Source organism: Crinia signifera, chromosome 19, assembly GCF_055691185.1.
Source record: "Crinia signifera chromosome 19, ASM5569118v1, whole genome shotgun sequence".
In the NCBI taxonomy this organism is placed as follows: domain Eukaryota; kingdom Metazoa; phylum Chordata; class Amphibia; order Anura; family Myobatrachidae; genus Crinia; species Crinia signifera.
In genome coordinates, this window is record NC_139226.1 from 4,785,410 (window position 1) to 4,813,409 (window position 28,000).

At 51.9% G+C, this 28,000-nt stretch overlaps 1 protein-coding gene across 1 annotated transcript; it reads right to left on the reverse strand.

The window, feature by feature from the left end:
• Positions 1–381: 381 nt before the first annotated feature.
• SDHB (succinate dehydrogenase complex iron sulfur subunit B) lies at positions 382–27,999 on the reverse strand. The gene is made up of 8 exons (XM_083161870.1): positions 27,856–27,999; positions 7,716–7,855; positions 7,479–7,564; positions 7,262–7,398; positions 7,005–7,121; positions 6,303–6,404; positions 4,802–4,924; positions 382–795 (listed from the first exon to the last, which is right to left on the reverse strand). Exons 1-8 carry the CDS (start codon positions 27,985–27,987, stop codon positions 718–720), a joined length of 915 nt encoding a protein of 304 aa, XP_083017996.1. The 5' UTR covers positions 27,988–27,999; the 3' UTR covers positions 382–717.
• Position 28,000: the final 1 nt, after the last annotated feature.

The following is a 28,000-nucleotide window of genomic DNA, read 5'->3' on the forward strand; positions in this document are numbered from 1 at the left end:
TCACTATCTGCTCCTACCTCCCAGCTCTGTCAAAGCTCCATCTCGCCATGTATCCATCAAGTCTGAAACATATCATTTTGGTTTCACTTTCTGTTAAGGCGTAAATTGGTCCCTCCAGTGGTCACTGGCGGTACTTCACATCAAAAAGGTGAGGAGCAGTTAACCTTTTATATAGGGGTGAACACAAAATGGAACATTGCAGACACCCCTCCACTTTAGAGCTGTTGGACAGTGTGATGGGAGTACTCCCCTCTGTCCCAGTAAACACTCCCGGCCTCTTAAATATCAGACAGAACTTCAAGCATGTAACCAGGGCCATACGCTAACTGGTGGCATACTATGTCCTCCTACAGGTCACACAGCCATGGCAAGAGGCAGCACTATTTTGGGGATTTAAACCGTTTTAATACTTATTCCAGATATATATTAATTAGCGGAGAAACACAGGCGGTAAAATATATTTCAGTTCCAGTACTGGCTCCACCGAGCAACAAATGGCAGTGTCCAGCGCAGACACACTCCCCCTACCAACACTCAGCGCAGAACGGAAGACGGACCATTTTAATTATGTGAATATTAAGAAGTGCACATTTCAACCAATTACTTCTTCACATCGTTAAAGCAGAGCAGATTAAGAGGCTTCATAAACGCCTTGCAGCGTCCAACGGCACAATGGGTGGGGATGGGAAAGTCCAGCGTTATAGGAGCCGGGATCCATTATGCTGCGGCAGATCTCTCCTTGTAGGTCGCCATCATTTTCTTGATCTCCGCAATAGCTTTGCCGGGATTTAAGCCCTAAAACAGAGGAAAGTAAGAATCAGCCATGTGACACCGGTGACTCCAACCTCGTCCACACCTGGTCACCTGCCCGACAACAGGACAAGGAGCCATTGGCCTTAGAAACCCTGATATTATAGGGGGGGGGACGGACACTGTTCTCCTTTCTTGCGCTAGGGCCTAATTCATGTATGTACACAATGGGCGATGTTCACGTAACAGTGTGATTATAGCGAGACTGCGCATGTACCGCGATCACAACACACATTTGCATACAAACATGAATTAGGCTTATACTTTATTTTTCATCATTCAGAGTAGTTGTAGGGATTGGGGGGCAATGGCAGGAACTTCACACACAATGGTAGGATACACCCCCCTCCCCCAATTTCAGCATTGGCATAGTCACCAGTATGACTATATGTGACCAGCGTGACCCTATCCTGGCAACATTTATATACAGCCCATGGGCCTGAGCAGTTTCTCCAGTAGGTGACAATCAGGATGTACTTTGCCCTCGGTGGCACTTACATTGCAGCAGTTCCCCTTTCCTGCCAGGGCTATGGACGGAGAACTTGATACAAATTAGGTAAATTTTTTTTTTAAACAGTCAAAGATAGTGTTATGGGTTTGACATCAGGAAGACACAGGGGAACCCCAAAAAAATGTTGGTGGAAAGATTTTTAGTGGTACATTACTTGCGTTTGTATATGACAAAATTTAAAAGAATTCCTTTTATTAGTTATTAATTAAAACTAAGCACTAGACATAGACAAAACAATGACACAACCAAAACAGATACAAATAACATAAAATGATAGCTGAGCTCGTATTGGGAAGCACCCTCTGGTGAGTGGGGCCAATAGTAGTACGTTCCTCGTAGGAAAGATGGTCCCTAAAGTGGGAGGTGCTAAAGTTCCCACGGGGGTCACAGTCCCCAAAGAGAAAAGAAGGATACTCTTCCAAATTTTTCGGCTCCAGTATCAGTGGTTAGGATAAAAATCAAAAAAATCACTGGAAACAAGCACTACACCAATATATAATTTTTAAGGTGTGAGGTAGCACTATATTTCATCTATCTGGACACAGAAGGTATTACGTCCTATTCAGCATGCATCTGTATGGTCGACGATCGTTTCGCCACGGAGGCTTTCTCAATGTGTGTGGGGATAGGAGGATATGACGCCCTTAAATAGCGTCTCTGTCTGTGTAATTAGTGCTGAATGGTCTTCAGCCTGGGAGGAGGTAGGAACACCTCGGATAGTGTATACCCTCCCCGGCAATCTAATTGCGGTATAGAGCCACTAATGGAGTGTTAATTTTAAAAGAGAAAGAGTTACGCATTCAAACAATTTGTATACGTAGTTATGTGCAGCATATCTGCAGTTTTTTGGTTATGCTGCCTACGGGATGGAAGTAGCATTATCATTATCAGGATGCCCAGAGAAAAAAAGGGAAGAGAAATAAGCATACTATTCAATTTCTATTAATATGCCAATGGAATTAAAACGCTGATTATAACCAAATGATGTTAATAAAAAACGCCAACGGAGTTACTGTCTAAGATTGTTAAGAGTGAATTAGGTGATTATTAATTGTTTGGAACGGTCTGTGATACACACACATGGTTTCTGTCAATAGGGGGATTCTCAGGACTTGCTTATTCTATCGGGCTGTGTGTTCAAATTTGGAACTGTCACATACTATCCACAGAAGAATCCTTGTATGTTACCAGGTAGATGACTGTACTTGTTTTGAGTGGATTTACTGCCATACAAGTCAGTAGTTATTTAGGCAAGTCTATAAAGGAAAATGACAAAGTGGCAAGAATTGGTCATTTTGTCCTTTGTATTAAAGAAGCAGGGAGTGCGCTAGTACTATACTCCTAGGTCTTGTAATTTTGTGTAGCTGTGTATCTGTTTGTACAGTATCGCATGATATTTTGTGAGAATTTCAGTGAAGGAAGAGGGAAACCTTGTCCGCCCCTGTCCCAGAGCTAAGTAGTTACCAACCTCTTAGCCCTCAATATAGAATCTATGTGTTATCCCTGCAAACAATGAGCAGTTTTTCAATTGGCAGTGCTACACATCTCAAACAGTAAGAGTGCCAGGTGATATCTCCTTCTGCTTTGGAAAAACACGATGGACATCACACTGAAATTCTCACAAAATATCATGCGATACTGTACAAACAGATACACAGCTACACAAAATTACAAGACCTAGGAGTATAGTACTAGCGCACTCCCTGCTTCTTTAATACAAAGGACAAAATGACCAATTCTTGCCACTTTGTCATTTTCCTTTATAGACTTGCCTAAATAACTACTGACTTGTATGGCAGTAAATCCACTCAAAACAAGTACAGTCATCTACCTGGTAACATACAAGGATTCTTCTGTGGATAGTATGTGACAGTTCCAAATTTGAACACACAGCCCGATAGAATAAGCAAGTCCTGAGAATCCCCCTATTGACAGAAACCATGTGTGTGTATCACAGACCGTTCCAAACAATTAATAATCACCTAATTCACTCTTAACAATCTTAGACAGTAACTCCGTTGGCGTTTTTTATTAACATCATTTGGTTATAATCAGCGTTTTAATTCCATTGGCATATTAATAGAAATTGAATAGTATGCTTATTTCTCTTCCCTTTTTTTCTCTGGGCATCCTGATAATGATAATGCTACTTCCATCCCGTAGGCAGCATAACCAAAAAACTGCAGATATGCTGCACATAACTACGTATACAAATTGTTTGAATGCGTAACTCTTTCTCTTTTAAAATTAACACTCCATTAGTGGCTCTATACCGCAATTAGATTGCCGGGGAGGGTATACACTATCCGAGGTGTTCCTACCTCCTCCCAGGCTGAAGACCATTCAGCACTAATTACACAGACAGAGACGCTATTTAAGGGCGTCATATCCTCCTATCCCCACACACATTGAGAAAGCCTCCGTGGCGAAACGATCGTCGACCATACAGATGCATGCTGAATAGGACGTAATACCTTCTGTGTCCAGATAGATGAAATATAGTGCTACCTCACACCTTAAAAATTATATATTGGTGTAGTGCTTGTTTCCAGTGATTTTTTTGATTTTTATCCTAACCACTGATACTGGAGCCGAAAAATTTGGAAGAGTATCCTTCTTTTCTCTTTGGGGACTGTGACCCCCGTGGGAACTTTAGCACCTCCCACTTTAGGGACCATCTTTCCTACGAGGAACGTACTACTATTGGCCCCACTCACCAGAGGGTGCTTCCCAATACGAGCTCAGCTATCATTTTATGTTATTTGTATCTGTTTTGGTTGTGTCATTGTTTTGTCTATGTCTAGTGCTTAGTTTTAATTAATAACTAATAAAAGGAATTCTTTTAAATTTTGTCATATACAAACGCAAGTAATGTACCACTAAAAATCTTTCCACCAACATTTTTTTGGGGTTCCCCTGTGTCTTCCTGATGTCAAACCCATAACACTATCTTTGACTGTTTAAAAAAAAAAATTTTTTGTAAAAGAGTGCCCCGACAAAGAGAGAGTCTTTCCCTTCCTTCTCAACATACCTCTTATACTCTCTAGGGAGCACCTCCACAACCTCTATTATTTGAAAGGACGCTAGAATTACTAGCCCAAAATACTATTCTTGTACTGTGGATATTTGATACCTTCTATTAAAATCCATTCTACATTCAACCTGTGCACTGGTCAAATCCCACGCATCCCCTTCCCCTAAAAAGTTACAAATTAGGTAACACAACAGGTCAGGTTATCACAGCGTTCACAGTGATAACATGGCTGAAAGGCTCCTGAACAAGGGTCCAGAGCATTGTGGGCTTGTGATATCCGAATGCAGCCCACGCCGCTGAGGAGTTTCTAACGAATTCTGAATTACAATACAGAAAGGGCTGTGTCCATTTTCCTTTTATTATCGGGTTTGCGTATACCTGAACCCCACATTTATATGAACCCTCCCTGCTAGAGTAAGGCCCACAGATTACACAGCTGATCCCACCTTGGGACACGTCCTTGTGCAGTTCATGATGGTGTGGCAGCGGTACAGAGAGAACGGGTCCTGCAGCTTGGCTAGTCTCTCTTCTGTGTAGTCATCTCTAGAGTCAATCATCCAGCGATAAGCCTGAAATTAAAAACAATTCCCTTACAAAGAAATAGGGTTTGAGGTAACAATATTGTTGTTAAAAAGGTGGTGGTGGTGGTGGTGGTGGTGGTGGGGGGGGAGCGGCTCTCTAGCTAGGCAGCGGGGAGTCTGCGTACACAGCGAGCAGCTCTCTGCCCAGGCAGCGGGGAAGCCGTGTAAACAGCTAGCAGCTCTCCAGCCAGGCAGCGGGGAAGCCGCGCGCACACAGCGAACAGCTCTCTGGCCAGGCAGTGGGGAAGCCGCGCGCACACAGCGAGCAACTCTCCGGCCAGGCAGTGGGGAAGCCGCGCGCACACAGCGAGCAGCCCTCTGGCCAGGCAGCGGGGAAGCCGCGCGCACACAGCGAGCAGCCCTCTGGCCAGGCAGCGGGGAAGCCGCGCGCACACAGCGAGCAGCTCTCTGGCCAGGCAGCGGGGATGCCTAGAACACAGCGAGCAGCCCTCTGGCCAGGCAGCGGGCAGGGAGGCCGTGTACACAGCTAGCAGCCCTCTGGCCAGGCAGCGGGCAGGGAGGCAGTGTACACAGCGAGCAGCCCTCTGGCCAAGCAGCGGGGAGGCCGCGTACACAGCGAGCAGCTCTTTGGCCCAGGCAGCGGGGAGGCCGCGTACACAGCGAGCAGCTCTTTGGCCCAGGCAGCGGGGAGGCCGCGTACACAGCGAGCAGCTCTTTGGCCCAGGCAGCGGGGAGGCCGCGTACACAGCGAGCAGCTCTTTGGCCCAGGCAGCGGGGAGGCCGCGTACACAGCGAGCAGCTCTTTGGCCCAGGCAGCGGGGAGGCCGCGTACACAGCGAGCAGCTCTTTGGCCCAGGCAGCGGGGAGGCCGCGTACACAGCGAGCAGCTCTTTGGCCCAGGCAGCGGGGAGGCCGCGTACACAGCGAGCAGCTCTTTGGCCCAGGCAGCGGGGAGGCCGCGTACACAGCGAGCAGCTCTTTGGCCCAGGCAGCGGGGAGGCCGCGTACACAGCGAGCAGCTCTTTGGCCCAGGCAGCGGGGAGGCCGCGTACACAGCGAGCAGCTCTTTGGCCCAGGCAGCGGGGAGGCCGCGTACACAGCGAGCAGCTCTTTGGCCCAGGCAGCGGGGAGGCCGCGTACACAGCGAGCAGCTCTTTGGCCCAGGCAGCGGGGAGGCCGCGTACACAGCGAGCAGCTCTTTGGCCCAGGCAGCGGGGAAGCCGCATACACAGCGAGCAGCTCGGCCACGTACACAGCGAGCAGCCCTCTGGCAAGGCATCGGGCAGGGAGGCCACGTACACATCGAGCTTCCCTCTAGCCAAGCAGCGGGGAAACCGCATACACAGCGAGCAGGGACAGCCACAGTAGAGGTCACCGTGCTAGGATGTGACCACAAGGTCCTTACCTGCATGAGAACTGCAGGTCCCAGGTACTTGTCTCCATTCCACCAATAACTGGGACAACTTGTGCTACAGCAGGCACACATGATGCACTCGTACAGCCCGTCCTGTACAGAGAGAGAGCAGATCAGAGCGTCGCTCAGGGACGGGAGGGTAAATCACATGCTAACAATAAATGGCCACATATTTAGAATAAAAGCTCCCAAGAGCAGGGCCCTTCTCCCTCATGTGCTTTTACATCTCTTCTACTGTCAGCAACCCCAGTTTCTATATACCAGGTACTCGTCCTGCTTTGTCTTATACTGTAAGTTGCTGTTTTCTTGCTCATTTCTTTATGTACTTTGATGTGCGCTGCGGAACCCTTGTGGCGCCATAGTCTATGTAACTATCAATTTTATTATCCTTTATTTATATCACCAGCGAACTACCAAAGGCAATCAGCCCCCCACACACGTGGTCTAGGGTTAGCGTGAGAATAGGCATTAGGTAACGCCCTACATGTATAGAAGTAACATTATATACACATGGCTATTGCACTGCAGGACACTAATCACTCGCACACAAGAGCACAGGATCCAGTCCGCTACAGCTACATCTCTCAACAGGCAGCTGATATAACAGGTTATACAGCCAGGCAGTACCAGGTGAGTATAGCGCCATATAGGTCACCTAGTGCCCAGAGAGAGGCACTGCAGCTACTCACTCACCAGCTTGTCCCGGTCCTCGATAGACTGGTAGTATTGCTCCTTGCCCTCATTCGTCTCATCCTTCTTCTTCAGATAGGGCTCAATGGATTTATACTGGGCGTAGAAGTTGCTTAAATCCTTGAAAAAAAAGAAAGAAAGAAAGAAGTGTTGCGTGTAGTGCGCCTAAATTCTCAACGAACAGCTACCCCCCCTCCCCCCCCCATATACTTCCCCAAGTAAATAAGGCAGACACTTGGGAGTATGGTTTTGGCACTTACAGGAACGAGGTCCTTCACAACATACATGTGAGGGAGGGGGTAGATCTTGGAGGTTTTGCTCAGGTTGGTGTCGATCTTTAGGGTGCAGGCCAGAGTGTTCCCCCCGTTGATATTCATGGCACAGGAGCCACAGATACCTGGGTGCAGGTAACAAGAGAGAAGGTTTCAGTGTCCAGATACCAGGAGTCCCCAGCAGCCCCACCCAGGAGACACTCACCCTCTCGACATGACCTGCGGAAGGTTAATGTAGGGTCCATCTCATTCTTAATCTTTATGAGAGCATCCAGGACCATGGGGCCACACCTGTGGGTACAGGGAATGTGGTTCTAGATCAGTGATATAGTCCTGTTCCAGGCACATCCTGCAATGCTGCTCAGAGCAGCTCACCCTGCTCAGTGCCAAAACAGATGGAGAACACTAGAGAACAGCGGAGGTTACCCAGCTCTAAACTCACTTATTCAGGTCGATCTCAAAGGTCTGCATGCGCGGCTTGTCCCCAGGCTTGTCTGGGTCCCATCTGTAGATGGCAAACTTCTTTATGCGGGTTGCAGCCTGGGCGGCTGGTGCTGCAGCTGTCTGAGCACTGCGAGAGGCCTGAAGTAAGGAGAGAGGAGGCTTCATCATCGACTGCACTGGATACAATTGTTATCCCCAAATCTGCCTTCCAGGATGGGGCAACAGGCGTAACCCCTTTATACAGAGGGCAGCTACACTGTAATACACCCACATAGAACCTTGCATTCTCCAGTAACATACTATCTGCTGTCCTCTGTAGTGAAATATTACATTTTGTTCATTTGTGTTCCCAGTGCTAGAACATGGGGAAATGAGTCCAACGTGATCATCCTGCTCCATATACTCCACTGTGAACCATTGGACTGAGAACCGCCACAGGCAGAAACTGTATATACCCAACAACTCCACAGAGGGGCACCCACATCATCACTGATGGGTAGAACTGTATATACCCAACAACTCCACAGAGGGGCACCCACATCATCACTGATGGGTAGAACTGTATATACCCAACAACTCCACAGAGGGGCACCCACATCATCACTGATGGGTAGAACATGTTCTTTAGTATGTGAAGTGTCTGAAGGAACATAGACTGCACATATGCTACAACAGATAGCATCCATAGCCATTAAGCCCTAACCTGTACCATCTCTCCCCCACCTAACGATCTCTGCTGGACCCCTCCTCTGTTCAGCACTGCAGACATTGCGACCTGGCCCTGACAGGCCTCTGCATGACAGCTTGGTCTCCTCAGTTTAACATACAGACTGTTGGCTGTCTCACCTTACGGGGTCTATTACCCCATAGACAGGTTCCTACACTCATTGTGGTGTGTGTGTCGCCTCTCCTTCGGTTGTGTATGTGTCACACCTTGTGCTGTACACTTCTGTGTGCTACACAATTCAGAAATAATTGGATACATTGTACACTGCATAATGGACATGTTATTCTGTAATATCTGTATATCCGTGGCTGGATTCTTCTGCTGGCCACAGGAATTCCTGGCAGGGTGATCGGGCTGAGGATGGTACAGACCACACTACACAGAGATGGGATTATTCACGGATAAGTGGGGAGGATGCGGCCTGTAATGTCACTGAGTGGTGAGGGTATACACAGCCTGGCCTCACACAGGGTACGGGGGGGGGGGGGGGGGGGAGATATATAGAGTGGTGCTAAGTATACACAGCCCGGCCTCACACAGGGTACAGGAGGGGGATATACAGAGTGATACGGAGTATACACAGCCCGGCCTCAAACAGGGTACAGGAGGGGGATATACAGAGTGATACGGAGTATACACAGCCCGGCCTCACACAGGGTACAGGAGGGTGGTATATAGAGTGATACGGAGTATACACAGCCCGGCCTCACACAGGGTACAGGAGGGTGGTATATAGAGTGATACTGAGTATACACAGCCCGGCCTCACACAGGGTACAGGAGGGTGGTATATAGAGTGATACTGAGTATACACAGCCCGGCCTCACACAGGGTACAGGAGGGTGATATATAGAGTGATACTGAGTATACACAGCCCGGCCTCACACAGGGTACAGGAGGGGGATATATAGAGTGATACTGAGTATACACAGCCCGGCCTCACACAGGGTACAGGAGGGGGATATATAGAGTGATGCTGAGTATACACAGCCCGGCCTCACACAGGGTACAGGAGGGGGATATATAGAGTGATGCTGAGTATACACAGCCCGGCCTCACACGGGGTACAGGAGGGGGATATATAGAGTGGTGCTGAGTATACACAGCCCGGCCTCACACTGGATACAGGGGGGGACATATAGAGTGGTGCTGGGTATACACAGCCCGGCCTCACACAGGGTACAGGAGGGTGATATACAGAGTGATGCTGAGTATACACAGCCCGGCCTCACACGGGGTACAGGAGGGGGATATATAGAGTGGTGCTGAGTATACACAGCCCGGCCTCACACTGGATACAGGGGGGGACATATAGAGTGGTGCTGGGTATACACAGCCCGGCCTCACACAGGGTACAGGAGGGTGATATACAGAGTGATACTGAGTATACACAGCCCGGCCTCACACAGGGTACAGGAGGGTGGTATATAGAGTGATGCTGAGTATACACAGCCCGGCCTCACACAGGGTACAGGAGGGGGATATATAGAGTAATACTGAGTATACACAGCCCGGCCTCACACAGGGTACAGGAGGGGGATATATAGAGTGATACTGGGTATACACAGCCCAGCCTCACACAGGCTACAGGAGGGTGGTATATAGAGTGATACTGAGTATACACAGCCCGGCCTCACACGGGGTACAGGAGGGGGATATACAGAGTAATGCTGGGTATACACAGCCCGGCCTCACACGGGGTACAGGAGGGGGATATACAGAGTGATGCTGGGTATACACAGCCCGGCCTCACACGGGGTACAGGAGGGGGATATACAGAGTGATGCTGAGTATACACAGCCCGGCCTCACACGGGGTACAGGAGGGTGATATACAGAGTGATACTGAGTATACACAGCCCGGCCTCACACAGGGTACAGGAGGGGGATATACAGAGTGATACGGAGTATACACAGCCCGGCCTCAAACAGGGTACAGGAGGGGGATATACAGAGTGATACGGAGTATACACAGCCCGGCCTCACACAGGGTACAGGAGGGTGGTATATAGAGTGATACGGAGTATACACAGCCCGGCCTCACACAGGGTACAGGAGGGTGGTATATAGAGTGATACTGAGTATACACAGCCCGGCCTCACACAGGGTACAGGAGGGTGGTATATAGAGTGATACTGAGTATACACAGCCCGGCCTCACACAGGGTACAGGAGGGTGGTATATAGAGTGATACTGAGTATACACAGCCCGGCCTCACACAGGGTACAGGAGGGTGATATATAGAGTGATACTGAGTATACACAGCCCGGCCTCACACAGGGTACAGGAGGGGGATATATAGAGTGATGCTGAGTATACACAGCCCGGCCTCACACGGGGTACAGGAGGGGGATATATAGAGTGGTGCTGAGTATACACAGCCCGGCCTCACACTGGATACAGGGGGGGACATATAGAGTGGTGCTGGGTATACACAGCCCGGCCTCACACAGGGTACAGGAGGGTGATATACAGAGTGATGCTGAGTATACACAGCCCGGCCTCACACGGGGTACAGGAGGGGGATATATAGAGTGGTGCTGAGTATACACAGCCCGGCCTCACACTGGATACAGGGGAGGACATATAGAGTGGTGCTGGGTATACACAGCCCGGCCTCACACAGGGTACAGGAGGGTGATATACAGAGTGATACTGAGTATACACAGCCCGGCCTCACACAGGGTACAGGAGGGTGGTATATAGAGTGATGCTGAGTATACACAGCCCGGCCTCACACAGGGTACAGGAGGGGGATATATAGAGTAATACTGAGTATACACAGCCCGGCCTCACACAGGGTACAGGAGGGGGATATATAGAGTGATACTGGGTATACACAGCCCGGCCTCACACAGGGTACAGGAGGGTGGTATATAGAGTGATACTGAGTATACACAGCCCGGCCTCACACGGGGTACAGGAGGGGGATATACAGAGTGATGCTGGGTATACACAGCCCGGCCTCACACGGGGTACAGGAGGGGGATATACAGAGTGATGCTGGGTATACACAGCCCGGCCTCACACGGGGTACAGGAGGGGGATATACAGAGTGATGCTGGGTATACACAGCCCGGCCTCACACGGGGTACAGGAGGGGGATATACAGAGTGATACTGAGTATACACAGCCCGGCCTCACACAGGGTACAGGAGGGTGATATACAGAGTGATACTGAGTATACACAGCCCGGCCTCACACAGGGTACAGGAGGGGGATATACAGAGTGATACGGAGTATACACAGCCCGGCCTCAAACAGGGTACAGGAGGGGGATATACAGAGTGATACGGAGTATACACAGCCCGGCCTCACACAGGGTACAGGAGGGTGGTATATAGAGTGATACGGAGTATACACAGCCCGGCCTCACACAGGGTACAGGAGGGTGGTATATAGAGTGATACGGAGTATACACAGCCCGGCCTCACACAGGGTACAGGAGGGTGGTATATAGAGTGATACTGAGTATACACAGCCCGGCCTCACACAGGGTACAGGAGGGTGGTATATAGAGTGATACTGAGTATACACAGCCCGGCCTCACACAGGGTACAGGAGGGTGATATATAGAGTGATACTGAGTATACACAGCCCGGCCTCACACAGGGTACAGGAGGGGGATATATAGAGTGATACTGAGTATACACAGCCCGGCTTCACACAGGGTACAGGAGGGGGATATATAGAGTGATACTGGGTATACACAGCCCGGCCTCACACAGGGTACAGGAGGGTGGTATATAGAGTGATACTGAGTATACACAGCCCGGCCTCACACAGGGTACAGGAGGGTGATATATAGAGTGATACTGAGTATACACAGCCCGGCCTCACACAGGGTACAGGAGGGGGATATATAGAGTGATTCTGGGTATACACAGCCCGGCCTCACACAGGGTACAGGAGGGTGGTATATAGAGTGGTGCTGGGTATACACAGCCCCGCCTCACACAGGGTACAGGAGGGAGATATATAGAGTGATGCTGAGTATACACAGCCCGGCCTCACACAGGGTACAGGAGGGTGGTATATAGAGTGGTGCTGGGTATACACAGCCCCGCCTCACACAGGGTACAGGAGGGAGATATATAGAGTGATACTGAGTATACACAGCCCGGCCTCACACAGGGTACAGGAGGGGGACATATAGAGTGATACTGAGTATACACAGCCCGGCCTCACACAGGGTACAGGAGGGGGATACATAGAGTGATACTGAGTATACACAGCCCGGCCTCACACAGGGTACAGGAGGGGGATATACAGAGTGATACTGAGTATACACAGCCCGGCCTCACACAGGGTACAGGAGGGGGATATATAGAGTGATACTGAGTATACACAGCCCGGCCTCACACAGGGTACAGGAGGGGGATATATAGAGTGATGCTGAGTAAACACAGCCCGGCCTCACACGGGGTACAGGAGGGGGATATATAGAGTGGTGCTGAGTATACACAGCCCGGCCTCACACTGGATACAGGGGGGGACATATAGAGTGGTGCTGGGTATACACAGCCCGGCCTCACACAGGGTACAGGAGGGTGATATACAGAGTGATGCTGAGTATACACAGCCCGGCCTCACACGGGGTACAGGAGGGGGATATATAGAGTGGTGCTGAGTATACACAGCCCGGCCTCACACTGGATACAGGGGAGGACATATAGAGTGGTGCTGGGTATACACAGCCCGGCCTCACACAGGGTACAGGAGGGTGATATACAGAGTGATACTGAGTATACACAGCCCGGCCTCACACAGGGTACAGGAGGGTGGTATATAGAGTGATGCTGAGTATACACAGCCCGGCCTCACACAGGGTACAGGAGGGGGATATATAGAGTAATACTGAGTATACACAGCCCGGCCTCACACAGGGTACAGGAGGGGGATATATAGAGTGATACTGGGTATACACAGCCCGGCCTCACACAGGGTACAGGAGGGTGGTATATAGAGTGATACTGAGTATACACAGCCCGGCCTCACACAGGGTACAGGAGGGGGATATACAGAGTGATGCTGGGTATACACAGCCCGGCCTCACACGGGGTACAGGAGGGGGATATACAGAGTGATGCTGGGTATACACAGCCCGGCCTCACACGGGGTACAGGAGGGGGATATACAGAGTGATGCTGGGTATACACAGCCCGGCCTCACACGGGGTACAGGAGGGGGATATACAGAGTGATACTGAGTATACACAGCCCGGCCTCACACAGGGTACAGGAGGGTGATATACAGAGTGATACTGAGTATACACAGCCCGGCCTCACACAGGGTACAGGAGGGGGATATACAGAGTGATACGGAGTATACACAGCCCGGCCTCAAACAGGGTACAGGAGGGGGATATACAGAGTGATACGGAGTATACACAGCCCGGCCTCACACAGGGTACAGGAGGGTGGTATATAGAGTGATACGGAGTATACACAGCCCGGCCTCACACAGGGTACAGGAGGGTGGTATATAGAGTGATACGGAGTATACACAGCCCGGCCTCACACAGGGTACAGGAGGGTGGTATATAGAGTGATACTGAGTATACACAGCCCGGCCTCACACAGGGTACAGGAGGGTGGTATATAGAGTGATACTGAGTATACACAGCCCGGCCTCACACAGGGTACAGGAGGGTGATATATAGAGTGATACTGAGTATACACAGCCCGGCCTCACACAGGGTACAGGAGGGTGGTATATAGAGTGATACGGAGTATACACAGCCCGGCCTCACACAGGGTACAGGAGGGTGGTATATAGAGTGATACTGAGTATACACAGCCCGGCCTCACACAGGGTACAGGAGGGTGGTATATAGAGTGATACTGAGTATACACAGCCCGGCCTCACACAGGGTACAGGAGGGTGATATATAGAGTGATACTGAGTATACACAGCCCGGCCTCACACAGGGTACAGGAGGGGGATATATAGAGTGATACTGAGTATACACAGCCCGGCCTCACACAGGGTACAGGAGGGGGATATATAGAGTGATGCTGAGTATACACAGCCCGGCCTCACACAGGGTACAGGAGGGGGATATATAGAGTGATGCTGAGTATACACAGCCCGGCCTCACACGGGGTACAGGAGGGGGATATATAGAGTGGTGCTGAGTATACACAGCCCGGCCTCACACTGGATACAGGGGGGGACATATAGAGTGGTGCTGGGTATACACAGCCCGGCCTCACACAGGGTACAGGAGGGTGATATACAGAGTGATGCTGAGTATACACAGCCCGGCCTCACACGGGGTACAGGAGGGGGATATATAGAGTGGTGCTGAGTATACACAGCCCGGCCTCACACTGGATACAGGGGGGGACATATAGAGTGGTGCTGGGTATACACAGCCCGGCCTCACACAGGGTACAGGAGGGTGATATACAGAGTGATACTGAGTATACACAGCCCGGCCTCACACAGGGTACAGGAGGGTGGTATATAGAGTGATGCTGAGTATACACAGCCCGGCCTCACACAGGGTACAGGAGGGGGATATATAGAGTAATACTGAGTATACACAGCCCGGCCTCACACAGGGTACAGGAGGGGGATATATAGAGTGATACTGGGTATACACAGCCCAGCCTCACACAGGCTACAGGAGGGTGGTATATAGAGTGATACTGAGTATACACAGCCCGGCCTCACACGGGGTACAGGAGGGGGATATACAGAGTAATGCTGGGTATACACAGCCCGGCCTCACACGGGGTACAGGAGGGGGATATACAGAGTGATGCTGGGTATACACAGCCCGGCCTCACACGGGGTACAGGAGGGGGATATACAGAGTGATGCTGAGTATACACAGCCCGGCCTCACACGGGGTACAGGAGGGTGATATACAGAGTGATACTGAGTATACACAGCCCGGCCTCACACAGGGTACAGGAGGGGGATATACAGAGTGATACGGAGTATACACAGCCCGGCCTCAAACAGGGTACAGGAGGGGGATATACAGAGTGATACGGAGTATACACAGCCCGGCCTCACACAGGGTACAGGAGGGTGGTATATAGAGTGATACGGAGTATACACAGCCCGGCCTCACACAGGGTACAGGAGGGTGGTATATAGAGTGATACTGAGTATACACAGCCCGGCCTCACACAGGGTACAGGAGGGTGGTATATAGAGTGATACTGAGTATACACAGCCCGGCCTCACACAGGGTACAGGAGGGTGGTATATAGAGTGATACTGAGTATACACAGCCCGGCCTCACACAGGGTACAGGAGGGTGATATATAGAGTGATACTGAGTATACACAGCCCGGCCTCACACAGGGTACAGGAGGGGGATATATAGAGTGATGCTGAGTATACACAGCCCGGCCTCACACGGGGTACAGGAGGGGGATATATAGAGTGGTGCTGAGTATACACAGCCCGGCCTCACACTGGATACAGGGGGGGACATATAGAGTGGTGCTGGGTATACACAGCCCGGCCTCACACAGGGTACAGGAGGGTGATATACAGAGTGATGCTGAGTATACACAGCCCGGCCTCACACGGGGTACAGGAGGGGGATATATAGAGTGGTGCTGAGTATACACAGCCCGGCCTCACACTGGATACAGGGGAGGACATATAGAGTGGTGCTGGGTATACACAGCCCGGCCTCACACAGGGTACAGGAGGGTGATATACAGAGTGATACTGAGTATACACAGCCCGGCCTCACACAGGGTACAGGAGGGTGGTATATAGAGTGATGCTGAGTATACACAGCCCGGCCTCACACAGGGTACAGGAGGGGGATATATAGAGTAATACTGAGTATACACAGCCCGGCCTCACACAGGGTACAGGAGGGGGATATATAGAGTGATACTGGGTATACACAGCCCGGCCTCACACAGGGTACAGGAGGGTGGTATATAGAGTGATACTGAGTATACACAGCCCGGCCTCACACGGGGTACAGGAGGGGGATATACAGAGTGATGCTGGGTATACACAGCCCGGCCTCACACGGGGTACAGGAGGGGGATATACAGAGTGATGCTGGGTATACACAGCCCGGCCTCACACGGGGTACAGGAGGGGGATATACAGAGTGATGCTGGGTATACACAGCCCGGCCTCACACGGGGTACAGGAGGGGGATATACAGAGTGATACTGAGTATACACAGCCCGGCCTCACACAGGGTACAGGAGGGTGATATACAGAGTGATACTGAGTATACACAGCCCGGCCTCACACAGGGTACAGGAGGGGGATATACAGAGTGATACGGAGTATACACAGCCCGGCCTCAAACAGGGTACAGGAGGGGGATATACAGAGTGATACGGAGTATACACAGCCCGGCCTCACACAGGGTACAGGAGGGTGGTATATAGAGTGATACGGAGTATACACAGCCCGGCCTCACACAGGGTACAGGAGGGTGGTATATAGAGTGATACGGAGTATACACAGCCCGGCCTCACACAGGGTACAGGAGGGTGGTATATAGAGTGATACTGAGTATACACAGCCCGGCCTCACACAGGGTACAGGAGGGTGGTATATAGAGTGATACTGAGTATACACAGCCCGGCCTCACACAGGGTACAGGAGGGTGATATATAGAGTGATACTGAGTATACACAGCCCGGCCTCACACAGGGTACAGGAGGGGGATATATAGAGTGATACTGAGTATACACAGCCCGGCTTCACACAGGGTACAGGAGGGGGATATATAGAGTGATACTGGGTATACACAGCCCGGCCTCACACAGGGTACAGGAGGGTGGTATATAGAGTGATACTGAGTATACACAGCCCGGCCTCACACAGGGTACAGGAGGGTGATATATAGAGTGATACTGAGTATACACAGCCCGGCCTCACACAGGGTACAGGAGGGGGATATATAGAGTGATTCTGGGTATACACAGCCCGGCCTCACACAGGGTACAGGAGGGTGGTATATAGAGTGGTGCTGGGTATACACAGCCCCGCCTCACACAGGGTACAGGAGGGAGATATATAGAGTGATGCTGAGTATACACAGCCCGGCCTCACACAGGGTACAGGAGGGTGGTATATAGAGTGGTGCTGGGTATACACAGCCCCGCCTCACACAGGGTACAGGAGGGAGATATATAGAGTGATACTGAGTATACACAGCCCGGCCTCACACAGGGTACAGGAGGGGGACATATAGAGTGATACTGAGTATACACAGCCCGGCCTCACACAGGGTACAGGAGGGGGATACATAGAGTGATACTGAGTATACACAGCCCGGCCTCACACAGGGTACAGGAGGGGGATATACAGAGTGATACTGAGTATACACAGCCCGGCCTCACACAGGGTACAGGAGGGGGATATATAGAGTGATACTGAGTATACACAGCCCGGCCTCACACAGGGTACAGGAGGGGGATATATAGAGTGATGCTGAGTAAACACAGCCCGGCCTCACACGGGGTACAGGAGGGGGATATATAGAGTGGTGCTGAGTATACACAGCCCGGCCTCACACTGGATACAGGGGGGGACATATAGAGTGGTGCTGGGTATACACAGCCCGGCCTCACACAGGGTACAGGAGGGTGATATACAGAGTGATGCTGAGTATACACAGCCCGGCCTCACACGGGGTACAGGAGGGGGATATATAGAGTGGTGCTGAGTATACACAGCCCGGCCTCACACTGGATACAGGGGAGGACATATAGAGTGGTGCTGGGTATACACAGCCCGGCCTCACACAGGGTACAGGAGGGTGATATACAGAGTGATACTGAGTATACACAGCCCGGCCTCACACAGGGTACAGGAGGGTGGTATATAGAGTGATGCTGAGTATACACAGCCCGGCCTCACACAGGGTACAGGAGGGGGATATATAGAGTAATACTGAGTATACACAGCCCGGCCTCACACAGGGTACAGGAGGGGGATATATAGAGTGATACTGGGTATACACAGCCCGGCCTCACACAGGGTACAGGAGGGTGGTATATAGAGTGATACTGAGTATACACAGCCCGGCCTCACACAGGGTACAGGAGGGGGATATACAGAGTGATGCTGGGTATACACAGCCCGGCCTCACACGGGGTACAGGAGGGGGATATACAGAGTGATGCTGGGTATACACAGCCCGGCCTCACACGGGGTACAGGAGGGGGATATACAGAGTGATGCTGGGTATACACAGCCCGGCCTCACACGGGGTACAGGAGGGGGATATACAGAGTGATACTGAGTATACACAGCCCGGCCTCACACAGGGTACAGGAGGGTGATATACAGAGTGATACTGAGTATACACAGCCCGGCCTCACACAGGGTACAGGAGGGGGATATACAGAGTGATACGGAGTATACACAGCCCGGCCTCAAACAGGGTACAGGAGGGGGATATACAGAGTGATACGGAGTATACACAGCCCGGCCTCACACAGGGTACAGGAGGGTGGTATATAGAGTGATACGGAGTATACACAGCCCGGCCTCACACAGGGTACAGGAGGGTGGTATATAGAGTGATACGGAGTATACACAGCCCGGCCTCACACAGGGTACAGGAGGGTGGTATATAGAGTGATACTGAGTATACACAGCCCGGCCTCACACAGGGTACAGGAGGGTGGTATATAGAGTGATACTGAGTATACACAGCCCGGCCTCACACAGGGTACAGGAGGGTGATATATAGAGTGATACTGAGTATACACAGCCCGGCCTCACACAGGGTACAGGAGGGGGATATATAGAGTGATACTGAGTATACACAGCCCGGCTTCACACAGGGTACAGGAGGGGGATATATAGAGTGATACTGGGTATACACAGCCCGGCCTCACACAGGGTACAGGAGGGTGGTATATAGAGTGATACTGAGTATACACAGCCCGGCCTCACACAGGGTACAGGAGGGTGATATATAGAGTGATACTGAGTATACACAGCCCGGCCTCACACAGGGTACAGGAGGGGGATATATAGAGTGATTCTGGGTATACACAGCCCGGCCTCACACAGGGTACAGGAGGGTGGTATATAGAGTGGTGCTGGGTATACACAGCCCCGCCTCACACAGGGTACAGGAGGGAGATATATAGAGTGATGCTGAGTATACACAGCCCGGCCTCACACAGGGTACAGGAGGGTGGTATATAGAGTGGTGCTGGGTATACACAGCCCCGCCTCACACAGGGTACAGGAGGGAGATATATAGAGTGATACTGAGTATACACAGCCCGGCCTCACACAGGGTACAGGAGGGGGACATATAGAGTGATACTGAGTATACACAGCCCGGCCTCACACAGGGTACAGGAGGGGGATACATAGAGTGATACTGAGTATACACAGCCCGGCCTCACACAGGGTACAGGAGGGGGATATACAGAGTGATACTGAGTATACACAGCCCGGCCTCACACAGGGTACAGGAGGGGGATATATAGAGTGATACTGAGTATACACAGCCCGGCCTCACACAGGGTACAGGAGGGGGATATATAGAGTGATGCTGAGTAAACACAGCCCGGCCTCACACGGGGTACAGGAGGGGGATATATAGAGTGGTGCTGAGTATACACAGCCCGGCCTCACACTGGATACAGGGGGGGACATATAGAGTGGTGCTGGGTATACACAGCCCGGCCTCACACAGGGTACAGGAGGGTGATATACAGAGTGATGCTGAGTATACACAGCCCGGCCTCACACAGGGTACAGGAGGGGGATATATAGAGTGATACTGGGTATACACAGCCCGGCCTCACACAGGGTACAGGAGGGTGGTATATAGAGTGATACTGAGTATACACAGCCCGGCCTCACACGGGGTACAGGAGGGGGATATACAGAGTGATGCTGGGTATACACAGCCCGGCCTCACACGGGGTACAGGAGGGGGATATACAGAGTGATGCTGGGTATACACAGCCCGGCCTCACACGGGGTACAGGAGGGGGATATACAGAGTGATACTGAGTATACACAGCCCGGCCTCACACAGGGTACAGGAGGGTGATATACAGAGTGATACTGAGTATACACAGCCCGGCCTCACACAGGGTACAGGAGGGGGATATACAGAGTGATACGGAGTATACACAGCCCGGCCTCAAACAGGGTACAGGAGGGTGGTATATAGAGTGATACGGAGTATACACAGCCCGGCCTCACACAGGGTACAGGAGGGTGGTATATAGAGTGATACTGAGTATACACAGCCCGGCCTCACACAGGGTACAGGAGGGTGGTATATAGAGTGATACTGAGTATACACAGCCCGGCCTCACACAGGGTACAGGAGGGTGATATATAGAGTGATACTGAGTATACACAGCCCGGCCTCACACAGGGTACAGGAGGGTGATATATAGAGTGATACTGAGTATACACAGCCCGGCCTCACACAGTATCACTCTATATATCCCCCTCCTGTACCCTGTGTGAGGCCGGGCTGTGTATACTCAGTATCACTCTATATATCACCCTCCTGTACCCTGTGTGAGGCCGGGCTGTGTATACTCAGTATCACTCTATATATCACCCTCCTGTACCCTGTGTGAGGCCGGGCTGTGTATACTCAGTATCACTCTATATACCACCCTCCTGTACCCTGTGTGAGGCCGGGCTGTGTATACTCAGTATCACTCTATATACCACCCTCCTGTACCCTGTGTGAGGCCGGGCTGTGTATACTCCGTATCACTCTATATACCACCCTCCTGTACCCTGTGTGAAGCCGGGCTGTGTATACTCAGTATCACTCTATATATCCCCCTCCTGTACCCTGAGTATACACAGCCCGGCTTCACACAGGGTACAGGAGGGTGGTATATAGAGTGGTGCTGGGTATACACAGCCCCGCCTCACACAGGGTACAGGAGGGTGATATATAGAGTGATACTGAGTATACACAGCCCGGCCTCACACAGGGTACAGGAGGGGGATATATAGAGTGATTCTGGGTATACACAGCCCGGCCTCACACAGGGTACAGGAGGGTGGTATATAGAGTGGTGCTGGGTATACACAGCCCCGCCTCACACAGGGTACAGGAGGGAGATATATAGAGTGATGCTGAGTATACACAGCCCGGCCTCACACAGGGTACAGGAGGGGGATATATAGAGTGATTCTGGGTATACACAGCCCGGCCTCACACAGGGTACAGGAGGGTGGTATATAGAGTGGTGCTGGGTATACACAGCCCCGCCTCACACAGGGTACAGGAGGGAGATATATAGAGTGATGCTGAGTATACACAGCCCGGCCTCACACAGGGTACAGGAGGGGGACATATAGAGTGATACTGAGTATACACAGCCCGGCCTCACACAGGGTACAGGAGGGGGATACATAGAGTGATACTGAGTATACACAGCCCGGCCTCACACAGGGTACAGGAGGGGGATACATAGAGTGATACTGAGTATACACAGCCCGGCCTCACACAGGGTACAGGAGGGGGATACATAGAGTGATACTGAGTATACACAGCCCGGCCTCACACAGGGTACAGGAGGGGGATATACAGAGTGATACTGAGTATACACAGCCCGGCCTCACACAGGGTACAGGAGGGGGATATATAGAGTGATACTGAGTATACACAGCCCGGCCTCACACGGGGTACAGGAGGGGGATATATAGAGTGATGCTGAGTATACACAGCCCGGCCTCACACGGGGTACAGGAGGGGGATATATAGAGTGGTGCTGAGTATACACAGCCCGGCCTCACACTGGATACAGGGGGGGACATATAGAGTGGTGCTGGGTATACACAGCCCGGCCTCACACAGGGTACAGGAGGGTGATATACAGAGTGATGCTGAGTATACACAGCCCGGCCTCACACGGGGTACAGGAGGGGGATATATAGAGTGGTGCTGAGTATACACAGCCCGGCCTCACACTGGATACAGGGGGGGACATATAGAGTGGTGCTGGGTATACACAGCCCGGCCTCACACAGGGTACAGGAGGGTGATATACAGAGTGATACTGAGTATACACAGCCCGGCCTCACACAGGGTACAGGAGGGTGGTATATAGAGTGATGCTGAGTATACACAGCCCGGCCTCACACAGGGTACAGGAGGGGGATATATAGAGTAATACTGAGTATACACAGCCCGGCCTCACACAGGGTACAGGAGGGGGATATATAGAGTGATACTGGGTATACACAGCCCGGCCTCACACAGGGTACAGGAGGGTGGTATATAGAGTGATGCTGAGTATACACAGCCCGGCCTCACACGGGGTACAGGAGGGGGATATACAGAGTGATGCTGGGTATACACAGCCCGGCCTCACACGGGGTACAGGAGGGGGATATACAGAGTGATGCTGGGTATACACAGCCCGGCCTCACACGGGGTACAGGAGGGGGATATACAGAGTGATACTGAGTATACACAGCCCGGCCTCACACAGGGTACAGGAGGGTGATATACAGAGTGATACTGAGTATACACAGCCCGGCCTCACACAGGGTACAGGAGGGGGATATACAGAGTGATACGGAGTATACACAGCCCGGCCTCAAACAGGGTACAGGAGGGGGATATACAGAGTGATACGGAGTATACACAGCCCGGCCTCACACAGGGTACAGGAGGGTGGTATATAGAGTGATACGGAGTATACACAGCCCGGCCTCACACAGGGTACAGGAGGGTGGTATATAGAGTGATACTGAGTATACACAGCCCGGCCTCACACAGGGTACAGGAGGGTGGTATATAGAGTGATACTGAGTATACACAGCCCGGCCTCACACAGGGTACAGGAGGGTGATATATAGAGTGATACTGAGTATACACAGCCCGGCCTCACACAGGGTACAGGAGGGTGATATATAGAGTGATACTGAGTATACACAGCCCGGCCTCACACAGGGTACAGGAGGGGGATATATAGAGTGATACTGAGTATACACAGCCCGGCTTCACACAGGGTACAGGAGGGGGATATATAGAGTGATACTGGGTATACACAGCCCGGCCTCACACAGGGTACAGGAGGGTGGTATATAGAGTGATACTGAGTATACACAGCCCGGCCTCACACAGGGTACAGGAGGGTGATATATAGAGTGATACTGAGTATACACAGCCCGGCCTCACACAGGGTACAGGAGGGGGATATATAGAGTGATTCTGGGTATACACAGCCCGGCCTCACACAGGGTACAGGAGGGTGGTATATAGAGTGGTGCTGGGTATACACAGCCCCGCCTCACACAGGGTACAGGAGGGAGATATATAGAGTGATGCTGAGTATACACAGCCCGGCCTCACACAGGGTACAGGAGGGGGACATATAGAGTGATACTGAGTATACACAGCCCGGCCTCACACAGGGTACAGGAGGGGGATATATAGAGTGATACTGAGTATACACAGCCCGGCCTCACACAGGGTACAGGAGGGGGATACATAGAGTGATACTGAGTATACACAGCCCGGCCTCACACAGGGTACAGGAGGGGGATATACAGAGTGATACTGAGTATACACAGCCCGGCCTCACACAGGGTACAGGAGGGGGATATATAGAGTGATACTGAGTATACACAGCCCAGCCTCACACAGGGTACAGGAGGGGGATATATAGAGTGATGCTGAGTATACACAGCCCGGCCTCACACGGGGTACAGGAGGGGGATATATAGAGTGGTGCTGAGTATACACAGCCCGGCCTCACACTGGATACAGGGGGGGACATATAGAGTGGTGCTGGGTATACACAGCCCGGCCTCACACAGGGTACAGGAGGGTGATATACAGAGTGATGCTGAGTATACACAGCCCGGCCTCACACGGGGTACAGGAGGGGGATATATAGAGTGGTGCTGAGTATACACAGCCCGGCCTCACACTGGGTACAGGAGGGGGATATATAGAGTGATTCTGGGTATACACAGCCCGGCCTCACACAGGGTACAGGAGGGTGGTATATAGAGTGGTGCTGGGTATACACAGCCCCGCCTCACACAGGGTACAGGAGGGAGATATATAGAGTGATGCTGAGTATACACAGCCCGGCCTCACACAGGGTACAGGAGGGTGATATATAGAGTGATACTGAGTATACACAGCCCGGCCTCACACAGGGTACAGGAGGGGGATATATAGAGTGATTCTGGGTATACACAGCCCGGCCTCACACAGGGTACAGGAGGGTGGTATATAGAGTGGTGCTGGGTATACACAGCCCCGCCTCACACAGGGTACAGGAGGGAGATATATAGAGTGATGCTGAGTATACACAGCCCGGCCTCACACAGGGTACAGGAGGGGGACATATAGAGTGATACTGAGTATACACAGCCCGGCCTCACACAGGGTACAGGAGGGGGATATATAGAGTGATACTGAGTATACACAGCCCGGCCTCACACAGGGTACAGGAGGGGGATACATAGAGTGATACTGAGTATACACAGCCCGGCCTCACACAGGGTACAGGAGGGGGATACATAGAGTGATACTGAGTATACACAGCCCGGCCTCACACAGGGTACAGGAGGGGGATATACAGAGTGATACTGAGTATACACAGCCCGGCCTCACACAGGGTACAGGAGGGGGATATATAGAGTGATACTGAGTATACACAGCCCGGCCTCACACGGGGTACAGGAGGGGGATATATAGAGTGATGCTGAGTATACACAGCCCGGCCTCACACGGGGTACAGGAGGGGGATATATAGAGTGGTGCTGAGTATACACAGCCCGGCCTCACACTGGATACAGGGGGGGACATATAGAGTGGTGCTGGGTATACACAGCCCGGCCTCACACAGGGTACAGGAGGGTGATATACAGAGTGATGCTGAGTATACACAGCCCGGCCTCACACGGGGTACAGGAGGGGGATATATAGAGTGGTGCTGAGTATACACAGCCCGGCCTCACACTGGATACAGGGGGGGACATATAGAGTGGTGCTGGGTATACACAGCCCGGCCTCACACAGGGTACAGGAGGGTGATATACAGAGTGATACTGAGTATACACAGCCCGGCCTCACACAGGGTACAGGAGGGTGGTATATAGAGTGATGCTGAGTATACACAGCCCGGCCTCACACAGGGTACAGGAGGGGGATATATAGAGTAATACTGAGTATACACAGCCCGGCCTCACACAGGGTACAGGAGGGGGATATATAGAGTGATACTGGGTATACACAGCCCGGCCTCACACAGGGTACAGGAGGGTGGTATATAGAGTGATACTGAGTATACACAGCCCGGCCTCACACGGGGTACAGGAGGGGGATATACAGAGTGATGCTGGGTATACACAGCCCGGCCTCACACGGGGTACAGGAGGGGGATATACAGAGTGATGCTGGGTATACACAGCCCGGCCTCACACGGGGTACAGGAGGGGGATATACAGAGTGATACTGAGTATACACAGCCCGGCCTCACACAGGGTACAGGAGGGTGATATACAGAGTGATACTGAGTATACACAGCCCGGCCTCACACAGGGTACAGGAGGGGGATATACAGAGTGATACGGAGTATACACAGCCCGGCCTCAAACAGGGTACAGGAGGGGGATATACAGAGTGATACGGAGTATACACAGCCCGGCCTCACACAGGGTACAGGAGGGTGGTATATAGAGTGATACGGAGTATACACAGCCCGGCCTCACACAGGGTACAGGAGGGTGGTATATAGAGTGATACTGAGTATACACAGCCCGGCCTCACACAGGGTACAGGAGGGTGGTATATAGAGTGATACTGAGTATACACAGCCCGGCCTCACACAGGGTACAGGAGGGTGATATATAGAGTGATACTGAGTATACACAGCCCGGCCTCACACAGGGTACAGGAGGGTGATATATAGAGTGATACTGAGTATACACAGCCCGGCCTCACACAGGGTACAGGAGGGGGATATATAGAGTGATACTGAGTATACACAGCCCGGCTTCACACAGGGTACAGGAGGGGGATATATAGAGTGATACTGGGTATACACAGCCCGGCCTCACACAGGGTACAGGAGGGTGGTATATAGAGTGATACTGAGTATACACAGCCCAGCCTCACACAGGGTACAGGAGGGTGATATATAGAGTGATACTGAGTATACACAGCCCGGCCTCACACAGGGTACAGGAGGGGGATATATAGAGTGATTCTGGGTATACACAGCCCGGCCTCACACAGGGTACAGGAGGGTGGTATATAGAGTGGTGCTGGGTATACACAGCCCCGCCTCACACAGGGTACAGGAGGGAGATATATAGAGTGATGCTGAGTATACACAGCCCGGCCTCACACAGGGTACAGGAGGGGGACATATAGAGTGATACTGAGTATACACAGCCCGGCCTCACACAGGGTACAGGAGGGGGATATATAGAGTGATACTGAGTATACACAGCCCGGCCTCACACAGGGTACAGGAGGGGGATACATAGAGTGATACTGAGTATACACAGCCCGGCCTCACACAGGGTACAGGAGGGGGATATACAGAGTGATACTGAGTATACACAGCCCGGCCTCACACAGGGTACAGGAGGGGGATATATAGAGTGATACTGAGTATACACAGCCCAGCCTCACACAGGGTACAGGAGGGGGATATATAGAGTGATGCTGAGTATACACAGCCCGGCCTCACACGGGGTACAGGAGGGGGATATATAGAGTGGTGCTGAGTATACACAGCCCGGCCTCACACTGGATACAGGGGGGGACATATAGAGTGGTGCTGGGTATACACAGCCCGGCCTCACACAGGGTACAGGAGGGTGATATACAGAGTGATGCTGAGTATACACAGCCCGGCCTCACACGGGGTACAGGAGGGGGATATATAGAGTGGTGCTGAGTATACACAGCCCGGCCTCACACTGGATACAGGGGGGGACATATAGAGTGGTGCTGGGTATACACAGCCCGGCCTCACACAGGGTACAGGAGGGTGATATACAGAGTGATACTGAGTATACACAGCCCGGCCTCACACAGGGTACAGGAGGGTGATATACAGAGTGATGCTGAGTATACACAGCCCGGCCTCACACAGGGTACAGGAGGGTGGTATATAGAGTGATGCTGAGTATACACAGCCCGGCCTCACACAGGGTACAGGAGGGGGATACATAGAGTGATACTGAGTATACACAGCCCGGCCTCACACAGGGTACAGGAGGGTGGTATATAGAGTGATGCTGAGTATACACAGCCCGGCCTCACACAGGGTACAGGAGGGTGATATACAGAGTGATGCTGAGTATACACAGCCCGGCCTCACACAGGGTACAGGAGGGGGACATATAGAGTGATGCTGAGTATACACAGCCCGGCCTCACACAGGGTACAGGGGGGTTATGAGAGCTGTGGCCGCCGCTTCTCACCTGTATCGCCCCCGCAGCCCTCAGAAAGGACCCGCTACGTCTCAAGGAGACCACGACCGCCGCCATGTTTCCTCTGACACTGGTATACCTCCCAGCTCCCGGCATGCAACGCGCACTTGCCTTATACACCATAGAGATGGATACA

Bases quoted from the DNA above. Each gene is read 5' to 3' on its own strand.
- SDHB (XM_083161870.1), bottom strand. From the start codon at position 27,987: ATGGTGTATAAGGCAAGTGCGCGTTGCATGCCGGGAGCTGGGAGGTAT. The intron at 7,565-7,715 runs GTGAGTTTAGAG...CTGTACCCACAG, and splicing joins TTTGAGATCGACCTGAATAA to GTGTGGCCCCATGGTCCTGG. The intron at 4,925-6,302 runs GTAAGGACCTTG...TTTTAATTTCAG, and splicing joins GACCTGCAGTTCTCATGCAG to GCTTATCGCTGGATGATTGA.